Source organism: Coturnix japonica, chromosome 4 (assembly GCF_054131305.1).
Source record: "Coturnix japonica strain WE chromosome 4, WE-NBRP24, whole genome shotgun sequence".
Classification (NCBI taxonomy): Eukaryota; Metazoa; Chordata; class Aves; order Galliformes; family Phasianidae; genus Coturnix; species Coturnix japonica.
Window position 1 is genome coordinate 71,841,330 of NC_140666.1, and position 20,517 is coordinate 71,861,846.

General features: G+C 35.8%; 1 protein-coding gene across 11 annotated transcripts in view; it reads left to right on the plus strand.

The window, feature by feature from the left end:
• ARAP2 (ArfGAP with RhoGAP domain, ankyrin repeat and PH domain 2) overlaps nt 1-20,517 on the plus strand; it is a 115,636-nt gene that overhangs the window by 21,239 nt on the left and 73,880 nt on the right. For 9 of the 11 annotated variants that reach the window (XR_014945462.1, XR_014945463.1, XM_015862517.3 and 6 more), the window contains 3 exons: nt 1,461-1,530; nt 6,755-6,875; nt 9,705-9,886. Coding sequence is in view for 7 of the 11 variants with exons in the window: in XM_015862517.3 (XP_015718003.2) it covers nt 1,461-1,530; nt 6,755-6,875; nt 9,705-9,886 (373 nt within the window). In the remaining 4 variants the exon portion in view is untranslated. Of the gene's footprint in view, nt 1-1,460; nt 1,531-6,754; nt 6,876-9,704; nt 9,887-10,009; nt 10,118-16,626; nt 16,752-20,517 lie in introns of those variants that run through there. The other 2 variants (XM_085545576.1, XM_085545575.1) reach the window with 2 other exon arrangements.

Sequence of the window (20,517 nt, forward strand, 5' to 3'; positions counted from 1 at the left end):
AAATAAATATTAAAAAAGTTACTGTCTGCTCATGAAAAATACATAATTAATTTTTGGTAATATTTTTAATCTACAAATTTTTGCTACTTCTCTGTTGACCACAAAGTAAGTGAAAACAAAGTCTGTTTCTGAAGTACTGTGTTACCAATTTATCCAGCATTTCGTTGACTGGAGATCTCATTGATTTCAGAGTTGTGTAGTCTCATGCTAATATAAGTTGTCATTTGGGGTTAGAAATCTACAATGATGCATACAGACTCCTCAATTTAGTTTACTGATGTACCTAAAGTTTGGGGAGAGGAATATGAGTACAAGCATTCCTCTGAAATTTTTGGTAATGAAGAACAGAATAGAAAGAGAATCCACTAATATAATCTCATATTTAATTCCTCTTGTTGTTCAAAATTTGTCTTAATTTTACCTTTAAATTCTCTGTATCAACTCAAAGATTACTGACATTTTCATAGAAAACAGATTTTGTGTTGGTCTTTCCAGGTTATGAAAAATAATGATTTATTGTGCTTATATTATATAAATGAATTGAGCCAGAGCTGGTATATGATAAAAGTTTTAGTAAGCTACCACAGTCTACTAATTCAAAATCAGACCCATCCTTTAATATGAGAAGAAATAACATCGGGAAAAGAGTGGGCTCTGGTTCCTCTTTAATAAATTACTTATTAGATTTTAGAATTGAAACTTTCATTGATGATAAATTATAGTCTGTCAACATTTTTAAAGAACATACTGGACTGCTTCAAGTTCATATTACATAATTTTTAAAGGAGGTTCTCATACAGCATGAATTAACAGGAAGCTGATAATAATCCTATGAACTTCTAGTCAATTATCTCTAGTTGATAACAGAAATTGAAAAGGAATTTCTCTGTTGTACTTGTTGAATGATTTGGTGTGACAGCTATTTGTTCACGGATCAGGGAAGAGAGTGTTTGGGAGACCTTAATGAATGACAGTATGATAGGGTGTAAACAGAGTTGTCCTTCTTATGAACCTATGAGATGGTCATTTTAGATTCCCACCTTTCCTTTTTGGAAGTGATATTAGAGATCTTGAAACATTTAAAGGTATGCTCTTTATTAAGAGCATCCTTTACCTGTTTTGTTGAAGCAAAAGTACATTATTGAAAGCTCTCTTTTTCCTTTGTCACTTCAAATATGATAAAGAGCATGAGAATGAGAAAGAGAAAGAGAGGGGAAACTTGACTGATAAAAATATGAAGACACTGATTTGTAACAGAACTCCATTAATGGTCTACTTCTTATCTCCAGATATCTTTATTATATTTGAAATTGATGTTATAATTTTCAAAGGGGCTAATTTTAAATCTCAGAAAGTTTAGGCCCAAACATAGGAAGCAAAATGTGATACGACCTTTTGAGATATTCTTGAAAGCCAGTGTAACTTGTCATTTTAATGTTATTTTCATCTTTGATTCACAGCAAACGTATGTTTCAGAAGCGCTGGGTTAAATTTGATGGAGACAGCATTTCTTATTACAATAATGAGAAGGTAAGTGACATGTTTGGATCAAAATGCATGTGTGTAATAGGCAACATTTAGAAATAATTGTAAATGAACATTTAAGTTAACTGTATTTTCAATTGCAAAATATTAGGATAAGGCATTCATTATTACAGAGGAACAGAATAATGAAAAACACAGACGTTACTTTGGTGATTGCTACAGTCTACCTTGTCACAGAAACCCAGTATGTGAGAGTGATATAACATTTGGAATGGAAGCCTTGTCTAAACAAAAAATACCCCATGACACCTATCTAGTTTCTTTTTATAAATGTCTCTCCTGTGTGACTTCTAGGAACAATCACATAAGGGAGGACTAGTTTCCATTACAGTGGGTCTCTCCATAATCAGCATAATAGTGTGACTCCAGTGGATTTTTTAGTTTTCTTCACCTAAGGGACTGAATTGTCCTGAGACATTTGCAGGTTCATGCTTTAATTCAAGTAGATCACTTCTGATAGATGACTGTATGGAACTGTTGAGCCAAGGCCTGAACCACTGATTGAGCATCTGGGGAAAGGGCCTGGTCATCCTTCAGAGCACAGGTGAAGGCAATTCACCTGAGTACCCAGAAGGTGTGAAGCCTGGCATCACCTCTCTTAGATTTCATTTAAGGGCTGACCCCCACTGGGGAAGGTTTTCTTTCTGGAGGTCACTTCTTGGTGAAGTTTTCTCCTGTGAACCTAGAATCCATTCTGATATGGGTGAGTGAGCAATTTTCTTCCCTTCCTTTATCGCACCTTTCTATTGTGTTAGTCCTTCTGTCATCACACCTTTGTTGGTAACGCCTTTCCCATTGTATTGATCTGTCCAATTGCTGCACTGACATACAAATGGATTTGTGAATCATCATTTAAAAAAATAGGTTAATTTTTTAGACCTGTTTTTAAATTTTGCTTCTCTTTTATCTATTTAATTAAGCTGACTTCAAAATTAGTTTTTTGTTGTTCTATGATTAGTTAATTTATTTTGGAAGAAGTGCCGATCTTGCTGAGCTCAAAAATGTTATATGATTGTACAACATGCATGTTTGTTGGAAATGAGGCTGTATGTACATGCGTTGTTTGAAACACTGGGAAGCTTTTCCTATTGAAGATGCATATTAAATTTGGAAGAAAATTCAGCTTTGTATTGTAATTTGGGTTTTATTATGATAGGTGTTGGTAATCAATAAGAATTGCACTTTATAAAAAATGTGCATACATTGTCATGTTTCAGTAGACTATGAAGGGAAAGAACTGAATTAGAAAAAGGTTGAATATGTCCTGAGGGGGCAGAGAACAAGAGCAAGAAGTATTTACATTATGCTTCATTATGCCTGCTGATGAGGAACATGAGACAGCCTGTTTTTGCTTGCTTATTTTTCTTCACTTAGTAGACATGATTATGTAGATGAAGAGAATATTTGGATTGGAGGGACAAATTATGTTATCCTCTTTGTGTTATTCCTGCCAGGGCTTTAAAGGAGCAGAAAAGTTAGTCATTAAGAATGGCTTAAATAGTGTTGGAGTTTAATATCTTCTGTAGCATAATTGGGGAAATAAATGTTACTTTTAAAGAATTTTAAGTCTTGTATCTAAAGTTGAGGGTTTGTTTGTTTTTGGAGGCTTGCTACTAGTTATATTGAGGTCACTAGAACAGGAGTTGTTATACGCTTGTTTGTTGCACGGGATTACAAAATTCATCCCTCCTACTGAGAGGAATATTTAATGTAGCATGGGCTGCATAGAAAGCTTCCAACATTCAATTCTCCACTTGCGAATTTATGTGGTATTGGACAGTTAAGAGCTCTCAGGAGGCTTGGTTTACAGATTCTTGTCTAAATTTTTTTGTTTGTTTGTTTTTTCATGAGTGAAAAACTGCACTCTTGTGATTGAAGGAGTCGCTGCTTGGTGTGTATGTGTGTTCAACTTGTCCAAATTTGGATATCTGATTTATTAACATGATGAGTCACATGCTAAGACCTTCTTATATCTAAGAACTTTGGGTCTTGACACATCCAGGGAGATTAGGATTTTGTGAAACACTTGGAGATGTTTAGGGACCAGAGGAAAAGACAATTGTCTGCCCGTAGCTCTGTGTGTATTGTGGGATTGCATTGGGTAAGCAGTGTGCTGTGGCTAATCAAGTGTGAAACGACTGGATGATGAGGCGAAAAGACAAAGAAGGCCATATTCCTGAAAATGTGTTCTTAGCTTACATAAATTCTTCTCTGAATAATTTGAATTTTCTAACTTTTTTCTAACCCTGTTTTAGTTTTATGTCAACTTCTAATCAGTATAGATCTCTTCTTTCCCTTACCTCTCTCTCTATATAATAAAAATAATTCCTGTGAATTGTTTTGGTTTGAATTAGTGGTGGTGCACTTTTCTTCTATTTTTGTTTTTTGTTGTCCTGAGCAAACTGATGTGGTGAGAGCAATCAGTATCTCATGTGGTTTTTGTCATAACGGAATGTGGTTAACTGAAGAGAGAGCAAACTGAAGAAAAGAAGGCATCACTTCAGAATTCTTTTTAGTTATTCAATTTGCATTATATTTCTTTCAAGTTTCTTGGTCCTTTCAGCAGGTAAATTTTGCTGCTCTAATGTACTTGGTAAGGTGAAACTGCTGGCTGTATTGAAAGTTTTAATGTAAAAACATTTTGGGATTCCTGACAAATATTTGTGATTCAGAAAAAAGTCTTTACTTTTCACATGGACAACTCTGTTTACTTCGAAGTAGGACAATCATGGTTCTTAGAATAGGTCATGTTTTGTCTGTTGTGGAAGGATGTGGGTTGTTTTTTGTTTCTTTAGTTTTGTTTTCTGTTTCCTTAAATCACCTAGTTTCTTGTCTTGAGTATTGTCTTGATCTGTCAGGGCTTTTAGCATTAGGTATTAGTTCTTGCACATAAAAGAGAACCTGGTGTAGAAAGAAGATTGAGAAATTCTCATGGTTTAAACTGCATTTCAGTATAAATATGTCTGAAGGATAATTAAGTAACAAGCGCAAACCATATTGAGCTTAAAAAGAGACAAATAGAATGAAGTAGCTGTTACTTAAAGTTGTCTAAATCATTCTCTTACAGTACCAAATATAACCAGTAGATGCCTGCAAACTCCATAATATAATTGTATATGAGCAATTTTATAAATACCATCTGTAGTAGGCTTGCTTTTTCATTGTGAGGAATCTGTAGTTGACACAATACCTGTGTTTTTTAACAGATATGAAATTGCTGTGTTTAAAGTCCATCTTCAAATAAATATAGCCATGATAAAATTACATGTGCAGAACTGAGATGATTCTGAATTACAGAGTAGTTCTTGAGTGTAAATAAAGTTACATCTTGATATCTCTCAGTAAATTGCAGTTTTTCAAACAGCACTCATTGAAATATATTAGTATTTAGAAGTGAAACAACATAAGACTATGAATTTGGTGAAAACTGGTGGTATATTAAACTCAGTAAACAGAAAAGGCGTCCTCCATGTTTAGCATTCACAGTGATTCCTTAAGTCCTTGTATAAAGTCTGTTATAATAATTTATACTTCAGGAAGAACGTTATTGCAGTACAAATTATTTATGGGAGAGCTACCTCTTGGAATATTACTGCATCTGGATCATAAATCTTAGCAGTGTATCTGAATTATCTTAGTCAGAAAACCAATTGATCAAAGCATGTTGGTGACAGGAGAAGCAGTATTAACTCTGTAATCCAGGAATTGTTCAGAAATACTTGTGAAGTGTTGTGTATTTGCTTCAGCTTCTCCCTGCCCCATCAAATCATGTAATCATAGAATCATAGAATGGCCTGGGTTGGAAAGGACCACTGTGGTCATTCAGCTTCAACCTCCCCCCACCATATGCAGGGCCACCAACCACTAGACCAGGCTGCCCTGAGCCACATCCAGCCTGGCCTTTAATGCCTCCAGGGATGGGGCATTCATGACCTCCATGGGCATGACCTTCCAGTGTGCCACCACCCTCTGTGTGGAAAAACTTCTAATCTCTAACCCAAACATCCCCTGTCTCAGTTTAAAACTATTCCCCCTTGTCCTATCAATATCAGCCCTCGTAAACAGGTGTTCCCTCTTCTGTTTAAATGCCCCATTCAAGTACTGGAAGACTGCAATGAGATCTCCCTGGAGCCTTCTCTTCTCTAAGCTAAACAATCCCAGTTCCCTCAACCTTTCCTCATAGGAAAGTTGCTCCAGCCCTCTGATCATCTTAGTGGCGCTCCTTTTGCCCTAGGTCTGGATGCAGTACTCCAGGTGGGGCCTCACAAGTAGAGGGGGACAATCACCTCACTCTCCCTGCTGGCCACCCCTTTTTCAATGCAGCCCAAAACACAGTTGGCCTTCTGGGCCGCAGGCACACACTGCCAGCTCATACCCAGTGATTGTCCACCAGGACTCCCAGGTTCCTTTCCGCAGGGCTTCTCTCAAGGAGATTATCTCCCACTTTGTATAAATACCTGGGGTTGCCCTGACCCAAGTGCTTCACTCTGCACTTGGCCGAATTGAACCTCATTAGGTTAACATTGGCTCACTTCTCCAGCCTGTCTAGGTTCCTCTGGATGGCTTCCCTTCTTTCCAGTGTATCCACGACACCACTCAGCTTGGTATCATCTGCACTCAATGCCATCATCTATGTCACTGATGAAGATGTTGAAGAGAACCAGTCCCAAGACTGATCCCTGAGGGACACTGCTCATGACTGCCCTCCACCTGGTCACAGTACCATTAATCATACCCCTTTGGCTGTGTCCAGCCAGACAATTTTCCTAATCCGTTGTACAGTCCATCCTTCACATCCATACCTCTCCACTTTAGAGAGAAGGATGTGGTGAGGGACCATGTCAAAAGCTTTGCAGAAGTCCAGGTAGATGACATCCATTGCCCTTCCCCCATCCACCGTAACTGTCACTCAGCAGTGTCATGAGATGTCTTCTTAAGTGGTGTTTAATATATGCTTTATTCCTCACTATGGGATTTTCTTCTATTTTAGAAGGCAGAATATGAGCATGGACACACAGCAATGAAGTGGGCTGTGTTTGGATAGTGAAATGGTTTACTAATTGATGCAGTTTTATTAATAATAAATGCTGAACTTGTAGGAGCACAGAACAGTTTAGAATGTGAGCATCCTAAACATCATTGTGCATAATACTACCTGGGAGACATTTATTAACAACTATTAAGTGCTTCTTTTGTGTTTTTATTATAGGAAGTGTTCTCAAAGGGAATAATACTACTCTCTGCTATATCAACAGTTAGAGTTCATGGAGAGAATAAATTTGAAGTTGTTACATCCCATAGGACTTTTGTCTTCCGAGTGGATAAAGAAGGTATGCATAACACAAATGTATAATTCTAACGATTTCTTGAAGGCCACGTAGTCATTGCTGGGAAATTCAATTATGTTAAGTATGAATTGTTGTATTGCAAAAGGTATTGATAACTATAATCTTTGTAATAAGAAATAAAATACTTTGTAAAATATCAAAATAATAACGCTGTTTTCCAGTTCTTCCGCCTCCTCTCCCATTATTTCCAAAGATGAATTTTCCTGGACGTTCATTAGATATCACTAGTAACTTTTGCAGACTGTGTACTATCAGCCATCTGCTCCCAGTCAGTACTTGATATAAAATTGATGAAGAGCAACAATGAAGTTGATGGTTTGGATGTGATAATGTGATAAGAGACAATGTGATATTTTGTTGTTGTTGTTTTTATTTACTGCCTTACACATTATTTTCAGCACTACTGGTAGAGAATACAAAAAGAGGAAGTTAGTGCACCTTCTAGTCTAATGCTTTATCACCCTACTGCTGTAATATGTAGAATTAATGTCAGTGCATATATGACTTATTTATGGAAACAATCAAATAAACTGGAATACCTAGGAAAAGAGACATTCTGTATGTATTTACAGCACTGTGTGCCTGACCCATTATAGCTAGGGGTCTCTCAGCATTTCCTTTATCAAATCTCATTTTTATGGGTTATAGCTTGGTTGTATACATTTGCTGCAGGCTGCAACAGGAGTGCAGCATTAGTGAACAAATCCTTATCAGGTCTGGCTCAAATCAGTTCAGACATTTTTATGCTCTTAGCTAAGAAGTAGGTCTATTTTTATTACTTTTGCCTTTCTTTTCCAAAACAAATTTGGTCATTTTTATAAATTAGAACATAACCATCCTAGCACATTATTTTTTTTTTTTTGTAGGGCCATAATTTGCTTTATGAGCTATTATCTTTAAATACTGTAAAATGTTAGCAGCTTACATTGCTTAAAAAGTATATTTAGAGCAGCCACTTTTTGCACATTAAATTGTATTTTCATTTACTTTGCAACTGTCTTTGGACCTGGTGATATGGTCATGAAACTGTTACTGTCGCATTAGGGATATAAGTTGATATCGTACAAGCAATTTGATCCTTACAGTATCCAATGGTGGATGATGTATTCGTAGTAAATTATGTAAATAACCTTGCTTGCTTACTGGCAAGTAAGTGCACAAAATGTCATTTTATGCTATTCTTTCTGTAAATTTGTGACTAGAAATTGTTCTGGGACTACTCTAAGAACATTTCTTTTAAAACATTTTGAAATAGAAGCTTTATATATATTTCATCCTGTGGACCTCAAATATGAATTTTACTTAATTTCTTCTGAAGTATCAAAATATAGAATATTGTCATTGTGCTTGTTGACTTGTGTCCCTTGATATTAATGTCCATAATCTGTAGAATGTAGCACTTGTTTTCTTGTCTTTTAGTGCTCTGATTATTTGTTTTGCAAATTGAAAATACAATTTATTTATTTATTTTTTTAATTAAAGTAGGTAGGGGAAAATTATGTGTAACATTTTGGAAAGTTTAGGACATTTGGAGGAAGTCAATGAAATAGGCTGTAGTGCTGAATTAAAACTTTAGAGAATTTGAGTAGATTATGTTTTAATTCAAATTAAATTATTATTAAAAAGTTATTAAAATATATATATATTTTCTTTTTAATAATAATTTTTTTAAAAAAACGACACCTTTTAGATTAATTTTGTCATCTTCTATACCAAAATATTTCTATGACCTTTTAAAACTACTTTAAGAGACAAGAATGTAACAGTTGTCTTAAAACAAAACCTGTACTTATAAGAGGAGCTCTTCTATCACCTTCCTTGTGCTAGTCTGTCAGGTGCTGTCTTCCTCTTCTCCAGACACATTTCTGATGCTTAAATTCATTTGTTTGTTCTTGCTCACATTACATTTATGAAGTGAGCACGTTACTGTTCTGATGGTCCTCTTTACAGTGCTGGGCACTGATCATGTCAACTGTAGATGCACCATGAATGACATATAAAACATACAGGATATATAATATGTATGTATGACTTGAATCACTTTGAGAAAAGAATTGAAGTATTCATGATGTCTCTGTCATGCAGAGAATGTCTAATTCATTCAAAGTATTCAGTTATAATGCATATTGATCTTAGTCTGGTGAAATGTCAGAACATAGAGTGCGCAACTGATTGGAACTCTATTACATCAATTACTTGTGTTCATATGTTTGTAAGATGCTAAACTAATACCGCATGCAAAACATATTCAGACATTTATTTTCTTGATTACTCAGCGCCCTTGACAATATCAAGCTTTACCACTACACCTTAATGGAATACTCTGTGAATTGCCAAATGTTGCATAAAAGCATGGTGAAAAAGTATAGTGCTGGGGCTGGCTTCTCTCTTCAGTGATGGATGATATTTAGGCTCCATACTATTTGCTTACGTCCCGTAGTTTTTTTCTTGTTGCCTGATCAATAATAAATAAACCTGTATGTCACTTCAGTCTTTAGGCTCTCTGAAATTAAGCATTTTAGAACTAGCAGTCATGATTTTTAGAAAACTGTAATTAATATTTCCATAACCTTCAATTTTTGTTTATTTATGGAAGTTAACTGAGTGCATAGCCTGTCTTCTTTTATATTTGTTTTTCGTGTTTCTTTTTCCTTGCTACTTCCTTTTCAAGGTAGATGTTATCTCTGTTATGCTGTAGTTATACCATCAACTAGCAAGGAAGGCATAATAGGAAGAACAAGAAAAAAAATATGGAAGAAAGTGGGGCTTCTGCTTAGCATATAACCTTTATCTAATATTTTCCTTGTTTAGAAGAAAGGAATGACTGGGTTAATAAAATACTCAACGCCGTGAAATCTCAATCTGATAATAACCCTCACTCTCGAATTTGTGTTGCTCCTGAGAAAAGTGGATATCTTGAACTGAAAGGATACAAAGCCAAAATCTTTATTCTACTTCAAGGGAGTACTGTGTGGATCTGCAAAAATGAGCAGGTAAATTTTTCATGTGCATTTTGTGAATGAATGCTTGAAAAGATGATTTAACTGGTGTTAGAATTGATGGTTCTTTGTGAATATAAATGCATATCTTTTTTTTTATAGTACTTTATTGCTACAGGTCTCAGAAGACCTCAAAAAGCAAGAGACGTGTCATTATACCTGTTTTACAATGAAAAAAATGAATATGTAGTGAGGTGAAATGAAAAGCCCTGAGTGTCACAACAGGTTAGTGGCAGGGGTAGGATTAATTTACTCTTAAAAGTGTGTGTCATAAGTACTCTACTAAATCAGCTTATTTTGTGCACTGCTTTCAATGTTCTCCTGTAGTACAGTGCTCTAGAAAATGCCACAATGCACTTATATATATCACATATTTGAAGTGACACTTCATCTAAATGTTCAGCGTTAATGTTCCTTGTGTTTTTAAGAGCCTGAATTGACTTGTTGTGCACTGTAATATATTAAGCAAATCCAGTATTAGAAAACACAAAGTAGCTTACATTCCAGCTCCTAAATCTAGGGTTGTGTTTTTTTGTTATTGTTTAATTTGTGCTTATTTTTTTTTAAATTATTACTTTGTTTGTTTAGTTGTAAATTTATTATGATGTAATGCAGTTAACTGTGGCACTCCCTAGGATGCTGTAGATAGAGGGTATAAACGGGAGCTCAATGGATGGCTGTGCAAACTGTTGGAAGAAAATCTATTACAGGACGTTTAGTGAAAGGAAATTGGCAACCAAGGAGTTGTTGGAACAGGGATGGGGATTTGGGGAAAGTGCTGTTGTATGCCTTACTCTTTCAAATTTGTGTACAAGCAGACTCTTATTTCAAATATGAATGTTCTCTCAGTAACTAGTCCTTGTTCACTTCTTCACTTACTGTGCCCTCTTCTGTGTGGGAAACAGTGTTCCAGAGCCATTCACTTTTCAAGGTTTCTTGATAGCCTTCAGGCTAAAAATTATGAATAATCTAAGATAATCTAACACTTTTTTTTGCATTCCCTCCCCTAACAATTTTCTCTTACATGTGCATTTGCAATTATTATTTTGCATGTTTTGATGTGTATGTTGAATTTATTGCATGGGGGGGAGAGAGCGGTGGCATCTCTTTGGTAAACTGTATCAGCTGTGCTCTTTCAGTATCTATGAGTTCACATTTGTTTTAGCTGATCATGCAAGCACACCTTTAAACAGCCTTTTGATGAGATTTTTATTCCTTTCTACTATGTGGATGCTCTGCACAGGCCAGTAACTGCAGTGCAGCAAAAGGCAAACCAAAACTGAGCCCTGAAACAGAATGAAGTTTATGCATGCTGTCAGCTTGTCATTTCCTTCTCCTTCAATAAAATTTATGAACAATGATGCAAAACTAGCACCTCTCCAAAACCTGTTTACTTAAAACCGATTGTGTCAAATGATCCTAAGAGGTTTCTTGTTAGATCCTCCATTTAAACAAACATCTGTTTCTCTATGTGACTTCTGTCTATTTAGAAATTAGAAAAAATAGTTCCTGTCTTCAAGCTTTCATGCAATGTAGTTCTCCCAGTACCTCTTGTGTTTTATCTAAAAGTTGAAAAACGTATCGTTGTCACTGCTGCATTATAGAAATGTCCAGTAATGTAGTTCTAGTCCAGTAGAGGGCTCTGGTGTTCTACAAATCTTTCCCAGTCTTAAGTTAGTGCCTCAGCCATTAATTACCAAGCAAATGCATCCAGGGATGTCCTTAAATTCTGCTCATATTGGAATTCACATCCTTACTTGAGAACTACTCCCAGAGAGACTTAGAAGGGTTTATTAAAACTGCAGTGCTAAAAGGCACCTATTTAGACTTCTTACAATGTTGAAATGAGATCGGATCAAGCTGATTTATTGATTTCTATTAAACTTGATAGAAGAGAGTCCACTGGTGCTTTAAAGGATTTTTCTTCATTGTTAAAAGTGGAGAAGATCCTAAGCCAAATGCCAAATCCTAACATAACCAACATGAACTTTGTGAAGTTCGGATTGAGATCAGAACATCATGTCTCAGGCCCATTTTTAGTTAAAAAGTGATTGGGTTAGCCTGAGCTTCTGGCAGTGATATAGTGCTAGTAAGAAACCATCAATTTCTTTGGCTCTCTATGTAGTGTGAATTTCTTAAACTTCCTCTCTGGAGCAGGCGTGAAAAATAGATCGTACAGAATCAATTTGTTCAACCTGCAACTTGCTGAAACTCCCATTTCTATTTCAAAATTGTTCGTGCTTAAATAAAAACATGTCATCTGATCCTTCATGACAGCTCAAATGCTGGCTTGAAATGTCAGGCTACTGCGATGGTGCTAGTGATAACCTACCTCTGTGACCATCAGAAGGGCTGTGACAGATGCTTTCCTGGTCTGCCAGAAAATACCCACTTCACTGGGGTGTATACAAGCTTCACTGGTAAAGCTGAAGCCAGGGAAGGGCCTATGTGTCACAGTATTTGCACTAGAGTTTGGCTTTGATAAAGATAACTTGAGGTATTTTTTGATACTGCCTTAGGTAGTTCCAAAATAGATGCATTTACATGGGGTATTAGAGAAAGCAGCAAAATAGAAAGACTGCAAAATGGTATGTATGGCTGCATGCCATGATTATTTACAACTTTTTCACTCCATGCATGACTCCAAGTTAAAGCCTGAATAATGATGAGTATTCTTCTGTGTATGAGAAATAGTATCCATTTCATATTTAAAAAGGAAAAACAAAAAACAACAAGCCTCTTATTTCATTTTGGCTGAGTGCTCTTATTGATTTCAGAGTGTTTGGTTTTTTTTTTGTTTTGTCAAAGATTGAAATGATTTGCCCTGTGGCAGATGGGAATGTTTATGTATGTTGAATGAACCAGTAAGATAGTACCTAATAATTTCCATTTCCTCTCTAATGCTAGTAGTGCATTTAATCCAAAACTGGGCAACATCAAGCAATGTATTACAGGAGATGATCGATTAAACATGTTCAGTAATGTAGAGAACTGATAAAGAGAGGCACAGGTGGAAAGACAAGTCAGAGATACAAGATGTTTGTAATCTGAAGGAAAGGAAGTTAGGTTAAAGTCACTGGAAGGGATGTGTACAAATATTTATTGTGTGAGATCTTCATTGTGATTATTGCTGTATTGCTGTGATAATATTGTGAATTTCAAACCAGTTGAGGGTGATGTCAGCAGCAATTTGAAAGAAGAGAATTTGAGTGTAAGTTGAGTAAGAGCAAAATAATTGCCTAAAAGATTCTGAGCTAATGTGGAGTCCTGAGCAGTAGCTTGAGTGACAGTTCAGTGGATGCTACTTAAAGCTGAGGTGTTGTGATGTAATGTGTTACAAAAACCACTGATCTTTTTGGAGAGGGAAAAGGGTGAGGGATTAAAGAGAGCTAAAGAAAATTTGAGGGACAATGCCATGAGATGTTAGAAGAGTTCGTAGGTGGTAAATGAAAAGTGAATGAAGTGATGGATATGTACTGGTGTGGGGCAGTGTCTGCATTTTGAATTACTGTGACTAAAAAACAACGAGAAAGAATCCATCCCTCTCCACGTGGAGAACACACATAGTTTGGAGATGTTTGGTGATAAGCTGTTATTTGTAACAAATACTGGGAAGTTCTGTAAAGTTACCTGCTTGATTGCTGGTGCAGACTATTTTCAAATGTGCTTATAATCGTAGGAATAAATCTTATATAGAATTTCTTAAATATGTGGAGCTAATGGAAGTGTTACTGAACCTGTGCCCTTGTTTGTCCTTGTTCGATTTCTTCAGGATCTACTCTTCTAAATGATCTATGGCAAGATGTAAAAATATATAGTAGAAATCCAAGGAAACATATTGGGGAAGAGAAAATTAAGGTGAAAACATGTTTTGAGATCAAATATATACTGGTGACTTGAAGTGGAATCAAATTATCCAGCCTCTTTTTTTAAATACAGTTGTTTGCATCAAGCTGTAGCAGGGGTGATAGATTAAGGTTGTGTTCCTAATTTTCCAGCAGTTTCTTGGCATGCAGTTCACTCCAGTGTTTCCACACTCAAAACCGTGGCAAAGATCAATTGCTGTGCATGACATCAAGAACAACTAAGTGCAAAATAACTTGTATTCTGTAAGAAAGTTTAAAAGCTTCTGGTTTTGGCTTGTGTGCTGTATGAAATGAATTCTAGCAGGGAATTCTGTTGATATGGGGGAGGGTTTTTCAATTAAACTTCTACAGATTTCAACTAACTGTACCCTTACTCAAAAAAAAGAAAAAAGAAAAAAAAAAAAAAGAAAAAAGGCATCTTATATATTATATTAATACAGTAATAATGTGATTGAATCAGACAAAAACAGTGTGACAGTGACCGATCTGTACAGGAAGATCTGCATTTAAAAATATTTTTATGGGATATTGCTCTAGGTTGTTGAAGATATAATTAAAGAGAAGGCAAAATTCTATCGAATAAAAAATAAGTTAATGCTAAGTTCCTCTCTATTTCTCTGTGCAGTTAAATTAAACCTTGCATTGCACCTTTTTTCCTTGTTTGCTTCTATGGTGTTAATGTCTCACTAAGTTATAAGCTATCATGAAGTGTGACAGAAAGCCTAACGCTTCCATAGTGTTCAAAAGCTTCATAATTAATTTGGTTTGGGGTGGAGGGTAGAGAATGGGAACAAACAAAGTTATCAGCTTCATGATTATGCTTAGTTGAGCTTTCTGGAATGATTAATGTTCATGTAACTGGCTACCTTGATTGTGTAAAAGTTAATGTTAGTAGTGAAGAAAATTAAGATTTGTTTGAATATTGTAAAGAAAAAAGATTTCACTGTGTGGCACAGCACACTGTGAGCAGCTGAAAGTTTTAGATCTACTTGTTGTAAGATAGCTATTAATGCATTCTGGGGGAAATTCCTATTTAATTGTAAATGTATCAGTCAGTTTTCATGGCAGACATGCTGCATACTTCATTTCAAATATAAAACTACTTAATATAGCTGAAATGTTAATGTTGTTGTAAAGCTGCAAAAACTGTCATAAAAATGAAGAGCAAAGTATTTCTGAGACAGTGTAGAAAACACACTCGTACTGAAACATTAATTTAACAACCATAAATATAGACACAAACATGCATTATGTAATGTATATGATTCATTTTCCAAACTAGTTAAAAATGCCATTACCTGCATTGTAACTTTATGTAAGACATTTGTTATGGACTTGCTATTTTTGAAGTCTGTTACAACACAATTAACTAGATTCAGTTTATAAAACTTTAATCTTAAATTATTTGGTGTGGCAGAACTCTCACAAGAAGTGTCACAAATGGATTATTTTTTTTATTGCCTATGTATTTGTTTATTTGTATAGATATCCTCTTAGGAGTGCTAAACTTTAACATTTTAGCACTAGAGGTGAGACTATTTATGTGCCCAGTGAGGAGCAGGATTTTTAAAGATTTGCCTAATCTGATGGGTATGATCAGATGAATGCTGACAGTCATGTCATGCTGATCAAATTCTTATCCTTGGTAGCTATGCTAAATAAAATGTATTAGCACCCACCAGCAAGAGGCCAAAGAGTATACCTGTAATTACCAGCACTGTAATGTCTAGAACTCTGAGTACTTAAAAGCAGATGACTGATCATAACATAGTTAGTTTGCACTATCAGGCAAAGCTCAGTGTTCTTGGAGAAAGCTGTTCATTTGTGGATTTCTGCTGTTTCAAGGTAAATTTTTAAGATTGGACACCCCTATTCTAAGCTCTGTTGGAATTTTTCAGAGTAAGAATCACTGCAATTTGTTTCAGATGTCCAGAACTTTTAGTTCCTCCCTCCCTTTTTCCCTTTCTGCTCTTCGACTCCCCACCTTTTTGTTACAACCAAACAGCAGACGGTTGCTCCAGAATCGTTGTGTTATACACAGTGTGTGTGGAAAAAGGGAAAAGTAACTCCCCTGGCGATGGAGAGAGAGCAGGCTGAAGTCACTAATGGTCTGCTAAAATAATGGAATGAAAACAGATTGCACTACTGTTCAGTTATCTGTATAGGTCAGACCATGCAAGTTTTCATAAAAGGTGAATAGTGGATGGTTGAAAAATAAGTATTAGAAAGATGATCCTTAAAATACTGAGAAATTTAATGTATTTTGTAGCTGAAGTGACATTTTTGTCTTCTGGATGAAATAAATTTTTGCTTGTTAGTTGTAGTTTCTTTGTGTTATTTGGAGCAGCGTGACATTGTTTCAGATAGTAACAAAGTTATAGCAAAGTAAATATCTACAAACTTTATTTTTAATAGACACACCATCCTTAAAGCAAGAGGGAAGAGGTTTATGGTTTACAGCACAGCAAAAATATGGAGAATACCCCTGTGTGCTTTTTCAGCAATAATTTCTATCTCTGCTTAATAAATTGCTAGGCTGACAAATTTGAACTTAATCAACTCAAACTGAATTATTGCCTCATGAAACACTTTAATGCTATTGTTATTAAATTAAATTTTCCCTCACAAATATTTTGCACTCAAAATAATGTCTTGTTAGAGAAGGCACGTTTTAAAACTCAATCATTAGAGTTGATATCTTAAAGATATTTCTAGAAAACGTTGGTCAAAACTTGTTTCTTTTTCAGCTTGTGGGTCAGACTCCCCCAAAGATCCAGCAGAATTATTGATCGGAACCTAATGTTTTTGAAGAAATTTCTGCAAAGCATTCTGTGCACTGAATTTAGACCTCTGCTACCTTCACTTAAGGTCAAAAGTTACCAAAGCAGTTGGCAGTGAAACAGCTGGAGGGCCACAAGAACAGAACTGGGAAGTGGCTGAGGAAGGCACATATTCAGTTTAATAACAGAGAAGATGGATAGCTGTGATATGAGGTAGAAGAGTCTGGTCTGTTTTTTAAGTGATGTCTGATGATGTACACAGTTTGAGGATATAGATTCAGTTATTTCTGATTTGTCTTTGAGGAACTGTACAGCTACCTTTGTTTTGTACCTTTATGCACTTGAACTGAATATATTCAATTGACTTCTCCAATCCTCTTGGGATTATGTTATTATCTAGTATTTAACAGTATTACAATTCACAGTCATTTCTTTCTGTTTCAGGCAAGTTACATTATTTTAAATGTATTTTTATTGCTATTTGGTTGCCATGACTCCATTTTCATTATGGCAAAATTGTTGTATGTCTGTCTCTTGTACTGACAAGTGTTTTTAAATTGTGCTTCTTTCCAAACTCTGTCTAGACAGAGAGGAGTCTCTATTCACCATACTGCACTCATCCACATTTGCACATGCCTACTGTCAGTAGGCTGCTGTATGCAGTGATGTATTAAAGATACCTGAGCAAGGTTTGAAAAAGGTCTTGAAGCAGCAGGCTGCGTTGGTGTAATTAATGTGGCTTTGTGTTCTGCTTCCTGTTCCCCAATCAGCCAGTCTGGCACTTGGTCCAGAGGCTCTGTGGGATGCTGTGTGATGATGAGAGGTGTGATGTTTTTTTCCAGCCGAGGGCTGTAATTCGTTGCCATGGGTCATAAAGAAGTTCAAAGGCGGACAAAATGACAGCAGTCAGCAACAGCAGCTCAGTTCCTACAACACAGGAGTAATTGCAGCCCATTATTACAATTGACTCTCACTTCTCTCCCCTGAAGGAACTGAGCAGCTGCCAATTTACTGGGCTGCAAGAAATCTGATGAGCCAGGAGATAGGGGTCATAATGAAAGTTGAGAAACTGATCAAGGCAAAATTCATTAGACCTCTGAGTAGCCATAAGAGAAGTGAAAGAAACAGTGCTGACTGGTCATCAGCGGTGACCGGGTGGAAGCTGGATTCTGACTTCCAGGTTGGTTTGTTTCAGGTTGAACTACTTTTCTTAACAAGGAGAAGCAAGGGAATTTCTAGCATCTTGTCTTGCTTAAAATGAACAAACCACACAAAGGAAATACCTGACATTTGTGTGACTTATCTAGAAAGGGCTTATTTCACACTGAATAGACACATCAGCTGTTTCTCTGAGTGTTTTCTGTGTGCTCTGTAAACATGTGTATTAGGATTTTACAGATTTCTCATTTTCCTTTTACAACTGAAAGCATGAGATACGTGACTTGCTTAGTCTTTTCTTCTTGTTATTCAGTGACAATATGCAGTACATAAAACTTGTAAATCTGGTTTGAGGGTGATCTTAGACCATATGCAAGTGCAAAGTCCTATGTGTACAATTAGCATTTTAAATGCAAAACTTGTGTGTCTGTTGATGTTCTCAATAAGAGGTGGTAGTATGGGAGTAAAAGTGTTACATTTACACAAAGCTGTATTTCAGAGACTCTATTTCTTCACCCTTCTCTCACTAACGAAGCATGGAAATATCAAGTATATATTTCTTGACACAAGCAGGTATTTTACAGGGAGAAGTAAAAATGTAGGTTAGAATAATATGCTGCAGGTACAAAAGCAGAAGAAACCTCATTGCTTTACTATGTGATTTGGTGGTGCTGGCAGTTCAGATTTTCTAATTCTACACTTCTTTCATCTGCAGACCCAAATTTAATTCTCCTACACTGCATACTGATGTTTTTATATAAATCTGAAGAGGTCTGTACAGATCTTGATCAAGCTGATTGTCCTTCTATGTAAATGGAAAAGTTAAGAATACATTTCCAGTATTTGCAGGACAGTGTAAGGAAAGCTGTTGCCTTTAGGATCTCAGCACAGATACCTGGAGTGAATCTCCAGCTTTGTGAATGTCATCTGAAACTTTGCCATTAATGTCAGTCTTGCCAGAGTTTGTTTTTTTTTGGTCCAGTATTTTGTTTCATTCCTGAATTTGTCCTAGTTTCTTAAATTGATACGGTCCTGCTGGGAAAATACACCTCCTTCTGGCTTCAGTTTGTTTGCAGATTGCAGCTGCCCATCCTTTCTAACACAGACCAACTTTTTTTTTTTTTTTTTTTTTTTTAAACTTTGTTCTCAAAAATCATTGTTGCATGTTACAAGCCTTCCCACCAGTATACACAACTGACACAAAACGCTTCTGCAGGGTCTCTGAGTATTGTGAAATGGAGCAATTTTATCTTTCTAATTCTGGATTTATTTTCTGGCTGCTTATGTGTTCTTTTTTAGTGTTATCTTGATCATGCCTTTGCGATTTTGATGCAATTTCTGTATGACAGGACACACCTCTGTCGCCTTAGTTATGAGGCATAACAGCTTTCTCCAGGCTGTGCTCCCCTGTGTACAGAGTGGTTCAATTTACTGGTGTCTGGGTCAGGATGCTGCTTTTAGATCAGCCTGTGAATCAGTGCTGAGGATTTCAGTTTTTGGCCTGTTACATGAACAAATTGCCACTGTAGATGCTGCTCCTTATTAACACCTGATTTATAAGTAATCTTCAATTATCAGAATGTAGTAATATATGTACTTCTTAATATATGTTTATTTTCTAATTACAGCATTATTTTGAAGGCTGCTTTAGTAGAACACTGTAAGTTTACAAAGTTCATTTTAACAGAATATGAAAGTGAAGCTTATATTTTCTACATTACTCAGAGTATACTAATGGTTTCAGACTAACTGTTTAAGTAGTGATCGACCCCCTCATTCCATCAACCTGAGAATGTGCACTGAAACAGAGTTAATTTTGCTTGTGGCAAGTTTTGCTTTTTCAGTCTATTTTAAAATTCATATGAGCAAGATTTATCTATTTCTTGTGTAAGAAAGATGGGAATTGGAGACCTGAGAAGTGAAAGGATTGTAGGAGACAGGTAGAATCATTAGGCTACAAAGGATCCACATGGACATAACTTATTCCGGATCCTGCAAGACCTTCTCATATGGTTCATCATGCTTTGAGGGGAAGCTCAGTGACACACGTGTATACACACACACAAAAGATAAATGTGGAAGTGGTAAATGAAGATAGTTTGTTAACCATAGTAGGCATATAATGTTTTTTTCCTACCAGTTCACTGTCTGTAGTATAGAATATGTATATTACTGGAATGTGTTGTGGCTTTTGTTTTTTGTTCTAAATTTAGTTTATTACTGTGGTGTTGCTCAGTGTTTATCTGTACAGTCACTTTCTTCTTTTGGATATTAGCCCACACCTCTCATTAATAGAAAATGATTTCATTGCAAACTGAAATTTACTTGATTTTTATATAATGTTCTAGCTCATAATTTCTGAATTATGTGAGGCAGATATTCTTAATGATTTAGACTGTTAAGTTTGATTCAGTAAAACTGTGAATTCCAGCCAAATATTTTGGTTTTGGTCCTTTGTTTTATTGACCTCATAATGAATTTTATTGTTTAGGATGGATTTACTAAGAGTTCAGTAAACTTTAAGTATTTTATCCTATGGCTATTTCAGTATATAAGTAATGAAAAGGAGATCACATATTTGCAAACTGTGTTGATTTGTGAAGCTTCTTATTTTCATATACAACTTTCATGACAAAATGCCTAGGCAAATATAGGAATGAATATCTGCTAAACAGTGGCTATGTCTGTCTTCATTCATCATTTTACTTTACAAAAAATCAGATTCTTACTAGGCATTCACAGATATAAATATCAAAAATTGTTGATGCTTTAGACCCTTCATTGTTTTAGATTAAATCACAGAAATGGAAAGAATTCACAA